At 46.8% G+C, this 15,582-nt stretch overlaps 2 protein-coding genes across 2 annotated transcripts in view; one reads left to right on the top strand and one right to left on the bottom strand.

Moving 5' to 3' along the window:
- Positions 1-290: 290 nt before the first annotated feature.
- Positions 291-4,645, bottom strand: LAMTOR5 (late endosomal/lysosomal adaptor, MAPK and MTOR activator 5). Its single transcript, XM_055584787.1, has 4 exons — positions 4,505-4,645; positions 3,589-3,650; positions 1,277-1,394; positions 291-610 (listed from the first exon to the last, which is right to left on the bottom strand). The coding sequence occupies exons 1-4, from the start codon at positions 4,537-4,539 to the stop codon at positions 550-552; spliced, it is 276 nt and encodes a 91-aa protein (XP_055440762.1). The 5' UTR covers positions 4,540-4,645; the 3' UTR covers positions 291-549.
- Positions 4,646-6,586: 1,941 nt separating this feature from the next.
- Positions 6,587-15,582, top strand: part of LOC129656418 (uncharacterized) — a 29,019-nt gene continuing 20,023 nt past the window's right edge. Inside the window, exons 1-3 of the mRNA XM_055587098.1 lie at positions 6,587-6,639; positions 11,344-11,599; positions 13,126-13,311. Of these exons, the coding sequence (XP_055443073.1) occupies positions 6,587-6,639; positions 11,344-11,599; positions 13,126-13,311 (495 nt within the window). The remainder of the gene's footprint in view (positions 6,640-11,343; positions 11,600-13,125; positions 13,312-15,582) is intronic.

The following is a 15,582-nucleotide window of genomic DNA, read 5'->3' as shown; positions in this document are numbered from 1 at the left end:
CTTTCACCTTTTTGCTAGGAAAACCCATATACGGTTGTTAATGAGAATTAAATGTGTTCCTGGCATATAGTAAATACTTATGATATCTGCTATTATGTTTTATTATGGGGTAACAGTAAGCTTGACTTGGTTTACATATCCATAGATGCTTCTGTGAGAATCTATGTATTTCAGGAGCTTCTGAAAGAGAACAATTTGTAGTAGTTAACCTTTTCAAGAAAAATTACAATTTGATAATTGAAAAAATGAACATTTGTTAAGAGTTTAAAGAATTCAGAAAAGATCCAAGCTTTCCTCCAACCAGGTTTATTAAACTTAACAAAATTCTATATACAAGGTGACCTAAACCTGCTGCTTCAAAACATGATCCTTTCCTAACTAAATCCACAAAGTGTCAAAAAGCAACCTACTCTAAAATTAACAGAAAAGTGCCCAATGCATATTACATGAATGGTTTAATAGTTCTATGAGATAATTAACATAAGGTACGACTGAATCCCTGTGACAGGCTGCAGAAGAACTGATATGCAGGAGAACTGATACGAGATGTCAAGAGGCCATTTTGTGCACTGCCACTGTGATGCCATCGTGTTTCTGGATCATAATGTTCCTGAAAGGCAACGTGGAAGATATCAGTACAGTGCTACAAGTGGGTGGCAATGTAAGATTAAAGAGGCTGTTTGATTTAGGATACAACTAAAAAAGTAATACTTATTTTTCTATATATGAAAGCAATATCTAAACACAATAAAACATTTGGGAAATACAGAAAAGTATAAAATATAAATGTGAAATTAATCTTATAATCCTATCCCTCAAAGACAACCACTATTAATATTTTCCTTTTTTTCATCTGCATGTATACTATATATACATTTTCTCTCATTTTATTGATATAAAACTGTGATCATAATGTGCATACTTTTGTATTCTGCTTTTTTCACTATTATTCGGAGGACTCTCACTTGGAATGTCTTTAGTACTTCTATTATTACAGACATTGTTTCTGTTGTTGAGTCTTCCTCTGTGTTATTTATTGCTTTCTTTTACTGATAGTTCATGACAACTCTTACTCTTCATTTAAATGTCATTGTGGTCTGAAAGCACATTAGCTTCAGAGACCAACCCATCTGGTCCTATCGTCCAAAGGGTGGAACCTCCCTCCAAGTACTTGGAATGAGGAATCACTGATGAACACAGGGCAAGCCCTGGTCACGTTTCTGAGGCATTTTCCTGAATAAATAGGAAAGGAAAGGATCTGTTGCCATCTACTCACCCATTATCTGATTCTAAACACACCACAGGAATATCAGTGGGGTCCGAGGTTAGCTTAGCTGCTTGCTGGGCTAGAACAGATATCACCCCAGCATGCTCATCTGACAGGGTTCCGCGGCCTGGAAGACAGAGATGATATCATGTTGCCTGACTGTCCAAACATGAGTACAGAGGTACCATAGAACTGAATTGAATTATTCACAAAAAGAGGGTTCTCATGGTCTCTTAGGTTATGTGGTGACAAAATCATTCTGCCCTGATATTCAGCTGGTTACGTTAGCGAGAAAGCCAACAACAGCTTTTAACTCAGTAAGGTCTTAACTACTCAGTTTTCCAGATCATTCCCATCACCATCTCTAAACACCTTCTCAAGCATATGAGTAAGCTATAATTCAAGTCAATCTGATAGCAAACTGAAACCAAGAAGAAATTCAGAGGTGAGACTGACAAAAAGCAGCCGGTAAGGGCCAGAGACTTGTTGAAACTAATTCCTCATGGGAAATCTGATTTCCTTTTACTGAGCTCAACCTCAAGGGATATAAAGATTTTTACTCAGGAGTTCAGCTGTCAGATCACCTTGACAGCACATATAAATATTCTGCGAGCAGTTATTTCCACTAGAATAAGCTGATTGTTTTCAAACAGCAACAGAATTGACTTTTTACTAATGTTTGTTTTAGCCTGTAAATAATAACTAAATCTTAGTTGCCAGGTCCAAAAAGTAATTACTAAGTTTACAATATCTTTCTGTATATAAAGGCAACACAAGCCCCTCTGCTTGAAACTAAGTCAGGTCATAGATATGCCACTATGGCAGGGATGATGGATTTATTGTTATTATGTAAAACATTAATCGGACATACAGTGCAGTCTTTTGGGCCTTGAAGGTTTCTTGAAGGAATACATTTAGTTTTAGATTTCTGCACTTGAATTTCAGCCTTTCCATTTGTGAGCGTGGCAAGCACCTCAAAAAAATCTGCCCTTTTTCCTCCAACCAACCGGTTTGTGTGCAAAATCTAACTGGGTGACACAGACTACTACTTTCAATTACTCTCCCAGCAACAATTCTGAGCTTTAAAAAGCCCTATAGTACAGAGGAGTAAAGACAAGATGTCCTGGGTTTACTTGTTCTGACATGACTTAGCTGAAACCTTCCATTGTTTACTTTTCTGGATTTATTTTCTCATGTGTAACTGTTACCATTTACTGAGCATTATGTCTGAACTCTGTGTTGAGTGTATTATATATATAATCTTATAGTACTGTGATTAAAAGACTTTGGAGCCAGTTCAAATCCTAGCTGAACCATTTACTAACTGTGTGACCTTAGGCAAGTTTACTCAACCTCTGTGCCTCAGTTTCTTTACCTCATAGGGTTGTCATGAGGATTAAATGACTTAGTATATGTAAAGCACTTAGAATAGTACCTGGTACACAGTAAGAGCTCATGGATGCAATTCCATAATATTTATTATTAAAAAAACAACTCAGTAAAGAAACTGAGCCTCTGAGATGTTCTTTTTGGTCCCAGTTCACACTACTAGTAAATAGAAGAGCAAGGGGTTGAACCTACGTGTGTCCAACCCTGCATCCCACATTTTTATTGCCTACTCACTTACCGTTAAGTGAAGTTGAACTGAAAAATAACACCATCACACATTTAGCAGGGTTACTGTGAAAATTAGAGATAATGTATACAGAGCTTAGCAGCCCCAACATCTATTCAATAAATAGTAACTACTGTCATCATCTGAAGTCCTTTCTAGACCCAATTTAAAATGATTCAAATACTACTTCAGTAGAAGCAACTGTGCAGTGCCAGAACTGCAAGGAACATTTCTACTTTTATAAATGTCAATTGAGAAGTTTCAGTTTTCTAATCTTGTTATTTGGAGATGATATCTACTCTCATAAAAGTCCCCAGAAAGTGTCCGGATAACAGGAAATAAAAACTAGAGAACAATAGCATACTAGGCTCTCAGTCCGGAGAAGGCAATGGCACCCCACTCCAGTACTCTTGCCTGGAAAATCCCATGGACAGAGGAGCCTGGTAGGCTGCAGTCCATGGAGTTGCTAAGAGTCGGACACAACTGAGCGACTTCCCTTTCACTTTTCACTTTCACGCATTGGAGAAGGAAATGGCAACCCACTCCAGTGTTCTTGCCTGGAAAATCCCAGGGACGAGGGAGCCTGGTGGGCTTCCGTCTATGGGGTTGCACAGAGTCGGACACGACTGTAGTGACTTAGCAGCAGGCTCTCAGTCAACATCAAGTGCTATGCAGTCCACCAAAAGGGATGATGTGATATACTTACAACCTAGATTGAGTCCTTGTGAATCTGTGCACAGGACTCCAACAATGGATGGATTCTTCATTCTAATTCCAGAAACACAGGAAAAAGGAAGAAAATGATGTGGGAAAATGACATTACTTATAACACAAAGAGGCTTTCTATGTACCAGACATTAAATTCGTGTTACTCAATCTTTTTTCACTTATCATCCACTCCTACCCCAAGAAAACTTCAATTACAACTATTTTGAATGAAGTTAAACCAATTTCTCTCTCATAAGAGAAAAGACTGGCACGGTACTGTTGAGCTCTGGAGTGCCAGGAACGCTGCAATAGCTGGGATTTTGTTGCCTTTGTTAAAAATGCATACTTTAGCATACCTACTCACTTGAAAGAACTGCTGAGAAACTCTTAGGTAACAATGGGTTGCCTCATACAGAGGAAGTGGGAAGCTCAGCGGTACTGATGGGAAGGAGGTGTTCCCCTGTACGCTGTCTTATATTTTTCCAATTTTGGATTTTATGTAGATATTACTCATTCGAAAAATTTCAAGGATGCCTTTCATTTCCTTAGGCGACAAGTAACTGGTTACACCCGGAAGGAAATATGCATGTGTGTTTACGTTTATAAAGGCAGGGCTCGGCACAGGTGGTACATCTTTCCCTCAAAAGAACCAGGTTCCTGAAACTGTCGAAGAACAACCCTGTCCAGACAATGTCAGCACAGCAGAGGGGTTGGGGCTCGGACCGCGGAGACCGGCTCGGGAGGGAGTGTGCGGAGCCCCGGCGCGATTTAATTCCGGGTCACCTCGCACCCCCACCGGAGGCTCTGGGACAGAGCGTCTCCTAGACGCCCAGCCGGCGCTCGCAGCTCGCACTCTGTCCCGTTCAACTTCTCCAGCCGCGACCCCAGGAAGGGCCGACAAGGATACTACTCACGTGTCCTCCAAGTGCTGCTCTAAGGTAGCCTCCATCTCGTCGCGGGTCGCCTCCTTCTTCGCCACTGGTGTCAGGTGCTTCTCGGGCGGTCACATGACGTGAGCGGGCCGCGAGCAAGGACGGCGCCTCCAAAGGGACAAATTTCGCGGCGCGTTATGTTCAGGATGACATCATTACGCGCCCGCCGCCGCGTATTGGCAGGGGTTCTGTTTCCCGCGCGGCGACGGGCGACGGGCGACTGGATGGCGTGGAATGTTCCCTGCGGAGGGAGATCTGCAGTCCCACCGACTCCGAGAAGTCGGGCCAGATCTAATTGAAGTTTTACAATAAATAACCTGCCCTGTTCTGCGGGATCTCATCCAGGCGGTGGGGCAGGGACAGACAAGAGCGACACAGGACGCCAGTGAAGGATCCCCAGGCTTGTAGGGGAAATGACTGAACACAGACTAGAGGACGAGATGGAACAAGGCTAATGGAGGTTTGGGGAAACTGTCGGGATTTTAAGGAAAATGTTGGTTCTTCCCCTTTGGCAAGGGAAAGAACCTGGCCCTTGTGATAAAGACTAGGTAGGACTACTTTCAGAGAAGGCAATGGCACCCCACTCCAGTACTCTTGCCTGGAAAATCCCATGGATGGAGAAGCCTGATGGGCTACAGTCCATGGGGTCACTAAGAGTCGGACACGACTGAGCGACTTCCCTTTCACTTTTCACTTTCATGCATTGGAGAGGGAAATGGCAACCCACTCCAGTGTTCTTGGCTGGAGAATCCCAGGGATGGGGAAGCCTGGTGGGCTGCCGTCTATGGGGTCGCACAGAGTCGGACACGACTGAAGCGACTTAGCAGCAGCAGGACTACTTTAGAATAACCTTTTAAGAAAGTTAATTAGCCCACCCATAGTCTCTGTCCAAAGATGAATATTAATCCCTTGGAGAATATTCTTCAACCAATTATCTTTGCAAGTAAATGCTTTTATGTTGTTGTATCTTTTTAAAGCAAAATTGACACACATACTGGGTATACAATTCTGCTGCTGATCTTTTTCACATATTTAGCATAAATGTCTTTCCCTGTCAGTAAGTGGCTTCCCAGGTAGCTCAGGGGTAAAGAATCTGTCTGCTAGTGTAGGACACGTGAGTTTGATCCCTGGCTTGGGAAGATCCTCTGTGAAGGAGTCTTTTGGGCCTAGAAAAGAAAACAACAGTCTCAAAGGCCCTTGCTGAATCATCTAACTTCAGAGAAAACAAAACAGAACTTTAGGTCCCGCCCTGATGCTCCAGGCCGGTTGCATCTATCTGGGACTTATCACCCCCTGTCCAGAAACCTTCCACCCCCTACACCTGCGCAGAAGACTTATCACCTCCTGTCCGGAAACCTTCCACCCCCTACACCTGCCCAGAAGACTTATCACCCCCTGCCCAACTACAAATGCCATCTCAACTAAAGAATACCCAAAACATCCCGCCTGATTAACGTTTCCCTTATGGCTTCCACAAACCTCCCTATAAATATGGAGCCTCCCTGATCCCTCTCAGCGCTCAGCCTGGTCGTTAGGCCAACTGTCGCTCCCTCCTTACCTGAATAAAGGTAACCTACTTCTGTTGAGGTTGTCTTTCCTCTTTCTGCCTCGGACTGAACTATACGTTACATTTTTGGTGCCGAAACCGGGAAGGGGCGAGACACTCGTCTCACCCTCTTTCACTCTCCCTTCCTCTCATTGCTTTCCATTTTCCCAGAGTCTGGGAGGGTGAACGTCCGCCGAGCTCACTTTTCTCCTGGGGCTCAGGTTCCCCTCGGGGACGCCTAGTGCCTTCGTGAGTGGTGCAAGCCTTGGGCTAAGGCTTTATTGATGATTTGCGTACCCCCAGGCCTCGGCTGTACCCCCTCTCCCTCTCTCTCTCTCTCTGATGACCTCCGGAATAGGGAACTCTTGCCATTAGACTGCTCTATATGCAACACTCCACTCAAGCCGGCCCTAGATTAAGGTAAGATCCAGATGGTGTTCTAGAGGCGCCCTAGAACTCAGGCTTCTCCGGGTCCCAGGGAACCCGGCCCAGGGCCGCTCTGAGGGCGACGGTGGGGGATGCTCCACCTCAACACAGAGCGCTCCTCTCAAAACTCCTATTGCGACTACGGGTGAGGACTCGAGCTCTCAATAGGAGCCTCCGCTTGCCTTTCAATTATGGGGTCTGACCAATCTGTCCCAAAAGATTCCCCTCTGACCTGTGTTCCCAAAAATCTCAAACCACTCTCACTCACTGAACTCAAAGATAACCGTTTAAAACAACTCTGTACACAGATTTGGCCTCAATACCAATTAGACAATCAAGACCGCTGGCCTGAAGTCGGCACATTTGACTTTAACATTCTTCAAAATCTCACTGACTTCCTTAAACAGAATGGCAAGTGGTCGGAGGTCCCATATGCCCAAGCCTTTTGAACCCTTCGGAGCAGGCCCTCCTATACAAGGCCTGCTCCACCCGCGAGGTCCTTCTATGCACCTTGCCTCCCAAGCAAAAGGGCTCTCTTCCTCAACTAACTGCAGACTGCGACCTTCCGCACCCCCGGGGTTTGACCCCGTGGACGAGCCCCGTCCCTACCTGCCACCCCCCGCCAACCCTCTCCTTCCCCTTCATCCAACTCTCCTACTGGCCCGGAAACCTCTCCTGAATCCGCCTCGACCCTGCTACCCCATCTCCCCGACTCCGCCCCGCCCCCCCCCACCTCACCACCACGGTCATGTACCCAACACGTTTCCCCTGAGAGAGGTGGCAGGACCAGAAGTTCCACCCGAGTCCATGTGCCATTTTCATTGTCAGATATGAGCCAGATAGAAGAAAAGTTAGGATCATTTTCTGAAAATCCTACCAGATACAGAAAAAAAATTCCTGAGACTCTCCCAGGCCTATAACCTCACATGGAGTGACATATATTATATCCTAAATGCCACTCTCACCCCTGACAAAAAAGACTGTATCTGGCAAGTGGCAAAAGCCCATGCTGATCATTTACACGACCAAGACTGGGATAGCCCAGTTGCTGATGAGGTGGTGCCTCAGTTAGATCCCCACTGGACTTACCAGCCCAGTGACCCAGGTATCAAGAGACTCAATCATATGATTACTTGCATTCTCAAAGGAATGCAAAAAAATACTCATATCCATGTCAATTATGATAAAGTCAGGGAAATCACCCAAGAGGCAGACAAAAATCCGGCCTTATTCTTAGCACGCCTCACAGACACAGTCCAGAAGTATACCAACCTAGGTATCACCACCCCTGCTGGGTTACTCTACCTTCACGTTAATTCATCAGCCAGTCCGCCTCTGACATTAGACGCAAGCTTGGACAACTAGAAAAGGGCCCTGAGACTCCCAAAGAGACCTTCTAGAAGTAGCCTTCAAGGTGTTCAATAATAAAGAGGAGGCTAAGAGAAAAAAAGAACACGAGAGAAAAGCTAAATATGCCTTTTTGGCGGCAGCAATTAAAAAAAGAGATCAGCCTGGCCCAAGTCATCCCAGAATGGGGCTTAAGACCCCCTCCCCCCCTCCGGCCCCACCACCGGACACTGCTTCCAATGCAACCGGTCAGGACACTGGGCAAAGGCATGCCCAAACCCGCGGTCCCCCACAAAAGCATGCCCAACCTGTGGCCAATGGGGACACTGGAAGATGGACTGTCCCCAGGGGCGCCCTGATGCCCCTGGAGTGGTCCCCACCTCCCAGACCTGGAGAGTGGAATGCCCACAGGGACGCCCTGGTGCCTCTGGGGAAACCCCCACTTCTCCCCAGAACCCCAGCCCAACACTACAAGAGTTGTTCCAATGATGGGGCCTGGGTTCCAACCCCCAGCCCATGTCCCGAACACGAGCTTGGAACTTAGGGTAGATGGGGTTAGTGGCCAGAAAAAAGACCTCTTTTATAGTAGACACTGGAGCCACTTTCTCTCTCTTTTAACTTCCTACTCTGGCCCAACTTAAGACTCAGAACTCACAATCAAGGGGGTCTCTGGAGTTCCCCTAAGGCCAAAAATCAGCCCTCCATTACTCTGTCAGTTTGGAAAATTGACCCTTATACACTCATTCCTCATAATGCCTCAATGCCTGATGGCACTCCTAGGGAGACATTTGTTATCCAAATTGGGGGTCTTTATTACCATACCCCACCTCGATACAGTCTCTATATTCTGCATGCAGATGGCAGCTGGACGGTCCCTATCCCTCACCCCTGACTTTCCCTTGGATCTACCCTTGGACTCCCAAGTCTGGGACACTGATCACCCCTCCATAGCCAAACAGCAACCCCCAGTCCACATTACCCTAAAAGACCCCTCGACTATAATCACCCAACAACAGTACTCTCTCTCACCCCAGATGCCCACAAGGGACTTAAGCCTATCAGAGACCGTCTTCTTCAAGCGTCTATCCTAATTCCTACCCATTCACCACACAACACCCCTATTCTGGCAGTAAGGAAGGGACCAAACTCTTGGAGACTGGTCTAGGATCTGCGAAAAGTTGATGAGGCCATCACATCGACATTCCCAGTAGTCCCTAACCCTTACACCCTTCTGTCTACCATACCCCCGACTGCAACCCACTTCACCGTATTAGATCTCAAAGATGCCTTTTTCACCATCCCCCTCCACCCCCTCTCCCAACTCCTTTTCGCCTTCACCAAGCAAGACCCCAAGACTCACGTTTCCCAACAACTAACATGGACAGTTCTCCCCCAGGGGTTCAGAGACAGTCCCCACTTTTTTGGACAGGCTTTACAAAAGGACCTACAGACACTCGACCTAGCCCCGAGTCATCTCCTCCAATACATAGATGACCTCCTCCTTTGTCGCCCAACCAGAAAACTCTGCCTCCAACATACTGCCAAACTCCTTGGGGCCCTGGGATCCTGGGGTTATTGGGTATCCCAATCTAAGGCCCAAATAGCCTAGACAAACGTCATCTACCTGGGGCTCTCCATATCCCATCAACAAAGAACTATCCCCCCAGATAGAATCCAGACCTTGATTAACTGTCCACTTCCAAAAACAAAAAGGGAACTCCTGTCTATGCTCGATCTCCTAAACTTTTTCTGTATCTGGATTCCTAACTTCCCCCTCATTGCAAAGCCACTCTATGAGGCAACTAAAGGATGTCTGGATGAGCCGTTCTTTAATCCCTCCTCGCTGGCCAATCCTCTTCGCCAGCTCACCCAGAGCCTCCTCCGAGTGCCAACTCTCCACCTGCCAGATCACACCAGACCATTCTTTCTCTTTGCCCATTCCAACCAAGGACAGGCCCTAGGACTTCTGTGTCAGCGGGCTGGAGACACCTGGGGTCCCATAGCCTATCTGTCAAAACAGCTTGACATGGTGACCAAGGGGTGGCCTCCCTGCATACAGGCCATGGCTGCTATCGCAGCCCTCGTACCCGAAGCAAATAAACTCTCTAGGCATGCCCCTTTAACAGTCTGTTCTCCACACACCTTCCGAGACTTACTATCACTTTGGACTTTCCTCTCTCTTCCCCCTTCCAGGGTACAGGTCCTACATGGCTTTCTCCTCGACCTTCAGCTCTCATTCTCCCCCTGCTCTCCCCTTAACCCCGCCAGCGTATTACCCACATCCTCTACAACAGACCCTCTCCTACATAGCTGCAGCCTAACAGTAGATCTTACCTAAAACCCCTTCCAACATTTAACAGATCAGCCCATCCTAGACCCAGACACCCCACACTGGTTCATTGATGGCAGCTTTCAAAAATCCCCACCCTTCGCAGCAGGGTATACCATCATCCAGGGGGACCTTTGCCACAATTACGAGACCCAGACAATTGAAGCTTCACCTCTGCCACCTCACACCACCTCCCAACAGGCAGAACTGATAGCTCTCACCAGAGCTTTAACTCTGGCTAAAAATCTAAGGGTTAACATCCACACAGACTCCAAATATGCCTGTAACATACTTCACTCAAACATCCTAATATGGAGAGAAAGAGGTTTCCTAACCCAAAAGGGATCCCCCATTATTAATTCAGACCTGATCCACAAACCTCTAGAGGCAGCACTCTTACCAAATAAAGCCGCCATCCTCCACTGTAGGGGACATCAAAAGAGAAGTCTCATATCAGCCTACAATAATGCTGCAGACCAGAAGGCAAAAGATATAGTCCTGTCCCATCCTTCCCTCCAGTCCCCTGTCATGTTAGCTCTGACTCCACCCGACCCTCCCACCACCAGAGAAATCCTCTCTTGTCTACACTCACTTTTTCATCCCTCATCCAAGACACTCCAACAGTTCCTCAACTGTTGCGTAACCACTTCCCCATATCCAATGCTGACCAACAATATTTAGATAACCTTACCCACTCCTGTCAAACATGTCAACGTACTAACCCCAATTCCAACCTTAAACCGACATCCTTTCCAACCCATCAAATGCGAGGCAGCCTCCCAGCACAGGATTGGCAGATAGACTTTACTCATATGTGCCCAGTCCGGAGAGTCAGATACCTCCTGGTCCTTGTGGACACCTTTTAGGGATGGGTAGAAGCATTTCCCACTACAAACAAAAGAGCCCACACCGTGGCCCAAATCCTCCTCACAGAAATTATCCCCAAGTTTGGCCTGCCTTCATCCCTACAGTCTGATAATGGCCTGGAATTTACATCCAAGGTCAACCAACAACTTGTCCAATTCTTACAGATATCCTGGAAATTTCACATTCCATACCGTCCCCAGTCTTCAGGAAAGGTAGAAAGGATGAAAAGAATAAAGAAACCCTTACTAAACTAACCCTCAAAGTACATCTGTATTGGACTAAACTTTTGCCAATTGTTCTCCTCAGAATATGGGCTTTGCCCAGAAAGCCCCTGGGGCTGAGCCCCTTTGAGGTGATGTATGGAAGGCCCATGCTCCCTCCTGGACTCCCCCCTGAACCTCCTCCAATACCAAGCTTCTTACACTCCCCTCTGCTGGCGGAACTCCGCAATGCCCTCTGGAAATACGTCAACCACAACTTTCCTGCCCCTGACCCCCAAGCCTCCCCGCCCCCTTTACAAATTGGGGACATGGTCTATCTGTCTGATAATCCCCAGGGTGACGTAAACCCAAAGTGGCAGGGACCATTCAAAATCACCCTCCTTACCCCAACTGCAGCTAAACTCGAGAAGGTCACCTCCTGGGTACACCTCTCTTGCCTAAAACAGGTCACCTCCGACCCTGCACTTCCCTCCTTAACTGACCCCTATCAGGTCTCCCTCACAGGACCCACCTCCTTAAAATTCACCAGGCAACAAGTTCTGTCAACCATCCAAGAAGACACTGAGTGACCTGGACTCTCCTTAACCTACAACTGATCCTGACCCAACTACTACAAGCCCTCTGGACCAGCACCCTGACAGGAACCTCCTTCAAAGACCTGACACACTGGTGTCTCAACTGTGGCTCCAGGGAACCTTCTACAACCTGACTCCAGACGAAACTGATTTCTTTACTCTCATTCTCTACATCATTCTACATCCTAATGAACACTGTTCCCCCTCAGATTCAAACAACCACCAACTTGGAGCCTTTTTCCCCTCGCCCTGACTGGCCTCTCCCTGTCTCTCTAACTATCATAGCACTCTTAATCTTAATCCTGCTATAGGTCTAGTAACTGTCTCCCCTCAGGACTGGCCACCTATCCTTCGTCTTTCCGTGGGTATCGCCTGCGTTGCTAGCTGTGTTCCACTCCTAGGGTGCTATTTCCTGTGCACTGCCTAACTAACAGCCCCATGACTCCTCTGTTCCTTATCCTTGCTGCACTCCACAGCCTTCTGGCTACTCCCTGCCCCTGCTCTGACATTTATTCCTATGTACATTCCTCATGTTATAATACAGCTCCAAAACCATGCACCATGAACCTCGGGGGCAGAAGTCCAAATCCCTACTCACTGTTAAAGTACAAAAGAGAGGGAGTTTTGTGAGTACCTGCCATAAGCCAAATGGAAGAAACATATGTTTCTATCCCATTACCCACTAGGGGAACTCAGACGGGGGCGGGGTACTAGATCAAAATCGGGAAAAGAAACAAGAACAAGTCATAAAGAACATAATTTCCTGGTTACAGGCGACCCCTGAGCCTTATAAATGCCTAGACCTTCTTTCCCAATTACGGCCTCTCCTAAAACCTCCCTCTGGCAACCAACACCTTACCCGCCTTCTCAACTCTTCCTTCCAATTCTTCCAGTACACACAACACACATCCCAGTGTTGGATATGCATGCCACTGTCTTTCTCACCACACATAACAACTCCCTTACCTTCATCCTGGCTGTTACAGGGCAACTATACCTCCCCTTCCCAACAAAAAACTACACAACTCATTGGGCTAGTCTCTGACAATGTCCTACCCTCAGCCTCTTCAAACCTAACCTGTATCAACTACTCTAGTCCCAACTACACTGGTCTTATAAACTCCACTCCCACCTTCTGTTTCACTTGGGTTCTCTGGAACAGCACAAATAATTGCACCAATCCAGGAATCTTCATTCTCTGCGGGACCTATGCATATTCATGTCTCCCCTTGGACCTCCCTGGACTTTGCATCTTGGTCTTCCTGACCCCGGGCCTAACATTCCTCAAAGAGGAAGAGGTAGAACAAATAGTCTACCCCCAAGGGGAACTTTCCCACAGGAAAAGACGAGCTGTCATAGCCCCCCTCCTGATTGGTACCGGCATAGCCGCAGCCCTAGGCCCTGGGACTGGGGGCATCTCGACCTCGGCCCATTTTTACTACAAGCTGTTCCAAGAACTTAATGAAGACATGGAGCAGGTAGTGGAGTCCTTCATTTCAATCTGAAGACAAATTAACTCATTAGCTTCTGTGGCCCTACAAAATAGGCGAGCCCTGGACCTTCTCACCGCAAAAAAGGGAGGGACCTGTCTTTTCCTAGGAGAGGACAATTGCTATTTTGTTAATGAAACAGGCATAGTCCAGGGCAGAGTCAAAGAACTTAGAGACAGAATTGAAGGCTGCAGAAAAGAGTTACAAAACCTTTACAGTCCCCAAAACCTGTTCCAACAGGTCCTCCCTTGGTTGCTCCCTTTCCTGGGACCACTGGTACTTATCATTCTATTTCTCTTATTTGGACTCTGTCTCTTCAATCTCTTTCAAAGGTTTCTCCAAGAATGGATTTGGGCCATCTCTCGAGATCAGGTCAAGACCATTCTTCTCGAGAGCCTCACCCCAAGCTCAGAAAAAGGAGACCCTAGGCCCTAGGATGATCCTCCATTCCAGACCCAAAATCGTCACCCCTATCCAGCAGGAAGTAGTCAGAGAGATACGGCGCCCTTTTCCCCATTTTTTTATGATTTCAGGGTCTGGAATGAAGGAGTCTTTTGGGCCTAGAAAAGAAAACAACGGTCTCAAAGGCCCTTGCTGAATCATCTAACTTCAGAGAAAACAAAACAGAACTTTAGGCCCCACCCTGATGCTCCAGGCTGGTTGCATCTATCTGGGACTTATCACCCCCTGTCCAGAAACCTTCACCTGTAACCCCCTGCACCTGCCCAGAAGACTTATCACCCCCTGCCCAACTACAAATGCCATCTCGACTAAAGAATACCCAAAACATCCTGCCTGACTAATGTTTCCCTTATGGCTTCCACAAACCTCCCTATAAATATGGAGCCTCCCTGATCCCTCTCAGCGCTCAGCCTGGTCGTTAGGCTGACTTTCTCCCCTCCTTGCCTGAATAAAGGTAACCTACTTCTGTTGAGGTCGTCTTTCCTCTTTCTGCCTCGGTCTGAACTATACCTTACACTCTGGAGAAGGAAATGGCAACCCACGCCAAAATTCTTGCCTGAAAAAGCCCATGGACAGAGTAGCGTGTGGGGCTACAGTCCATGGGGGCCCAAAGAGTGTGCACGATTGAGCACACATGCACGCACATGTAAGTTTTTATTTACACATCCTTTGTAATACTTACAAAATAGTCCTTAATTGATTTAAGCAACTCATATTAAACTGAAGTTAGGTTGTTTATAGTTTTTTTGTTATTTTGGGGGTTTTGGCTTTTACAAATGCTGGATATCCTTATAGCCAAATATTTGTGCAGTTAAAAATTTTCCTTATAAGTTACTAAGATGGAATTATTGGGTCAAAGGATATTGACATTTTTAAGACTTAATATGCACTTACATGTTGTACCCCAGAAAGGTGGTGCCAATTTACAATAAGATTGGTAGCATTTTGATAAAAATGGGAGTTATGTCCCGAGTTCTCCCATCCTCCATAAGCCGATACTCACTCCCTGTGCTTAAGCCCTCCTTACATCACTCCTGGATCTACCTTTTCTCCAACCCTCTCACCTCGAGCTTTTACAGTACACCTTCTGTTCTGGGGCTCAGCTTCAAGGCTCTTCTCAAATTCAGAGTCTCTCTTCGTTCCCGAGCTGTGACCGTGAGAAACTTGCAGCTGCCTTAAAAATTACTTTTTTTCCCCCTTCTTAATTCCAGTCTTGAATGTTGTAATTCAGGAGTTTTAGATTCCTGCCCTAGAGAAATTATTTATATTAACTTAGGGGTCATGCGTTCTTGCCTGGAGAATCCCAGGGACGGGGGAGCCTGGTGGTTTGCCGTCTCTGGGGTCGCACAGAGTCGGACACGACTGAAGTGACTTAGCAGCAACAGCAGGGGTCACGTGCTATGGGTCATTTAAATTTTAGAAAGAGCAGTTTAAAACTGTCCTTAAAAATTAGCATTAGAAAACGTAACGAGCTGGCGGGCTGGCGGTGGAAGTCCTGCCCCAGGCAGCTTGCCACTGCAGTACCGCCCCCTAGTGGTCCCCTGTGGTGTAAAACTTTGCTGGGCTGGAGCATCTTCAGTTCAGTCGTGCTCAGTTGTGTCCAACTCTGCGACCCCAGGGACTGCAGCACTCCAGGCTTCCCTGTCCATCACCAACTCCTGGAGCATGCTCAAACTCGTGTCCATCGAGTTGGTGATGCCATCCAACCATCTCATCCTCTGTCGTCCTCTTCTCCTCCTGCCTTCAACCTTTCCCAGCATCACGGTCTTTCCCAGTGAGTCGGCTCTTTGCCTCAGG

This window comes from Bubalus kerabau, chromosome 6 (assembly GCF_029407905.1).
Source record: "Bubalus kerabau isolate K-KA32 ecotype Philippines breed swamp buffalo chromosome 6, PCC_UOA_SB_1v2, whole genome shotgun sequence".
NCBI lineage: Eukaryota > Metazoa > Chordata > Mammalia > Artiodactyla > Bovidae > Bubalus > Bubalus kerabau.
The sequence above is the reverse complement of the archived record's forward strand: the minus strand, read 5'-3'. Positions and strand labels throughout refer to the sequence as shown.

What these genes read in the sequence shown, in the direction of transcription:
- LAMTOR5 (XM_055584787.1), bottom strand. Translation starts at nt 4,539, where the DNA reads ATGGAGGCTACCTTAGAGCAGCACTTGGAGGACAC. An exon ending in GAGCAGCACTTGGAGGACAC is followed by an intron (nt 3,651 to 4,504) that starts GTGAGTAGTATC and finishes TTCTGGAATTAG; the next exon opens with AATGAAGAATCCATCCATTG. An exon ending in TGTTTAGAATCAGATAATGG is followed by an intron (nt 611 to 1,276) that starts GTGAGTAGATGG and finishes GTTGCCTTTCAG; the next exon opens with GAACATTATGATCCAGAAAC.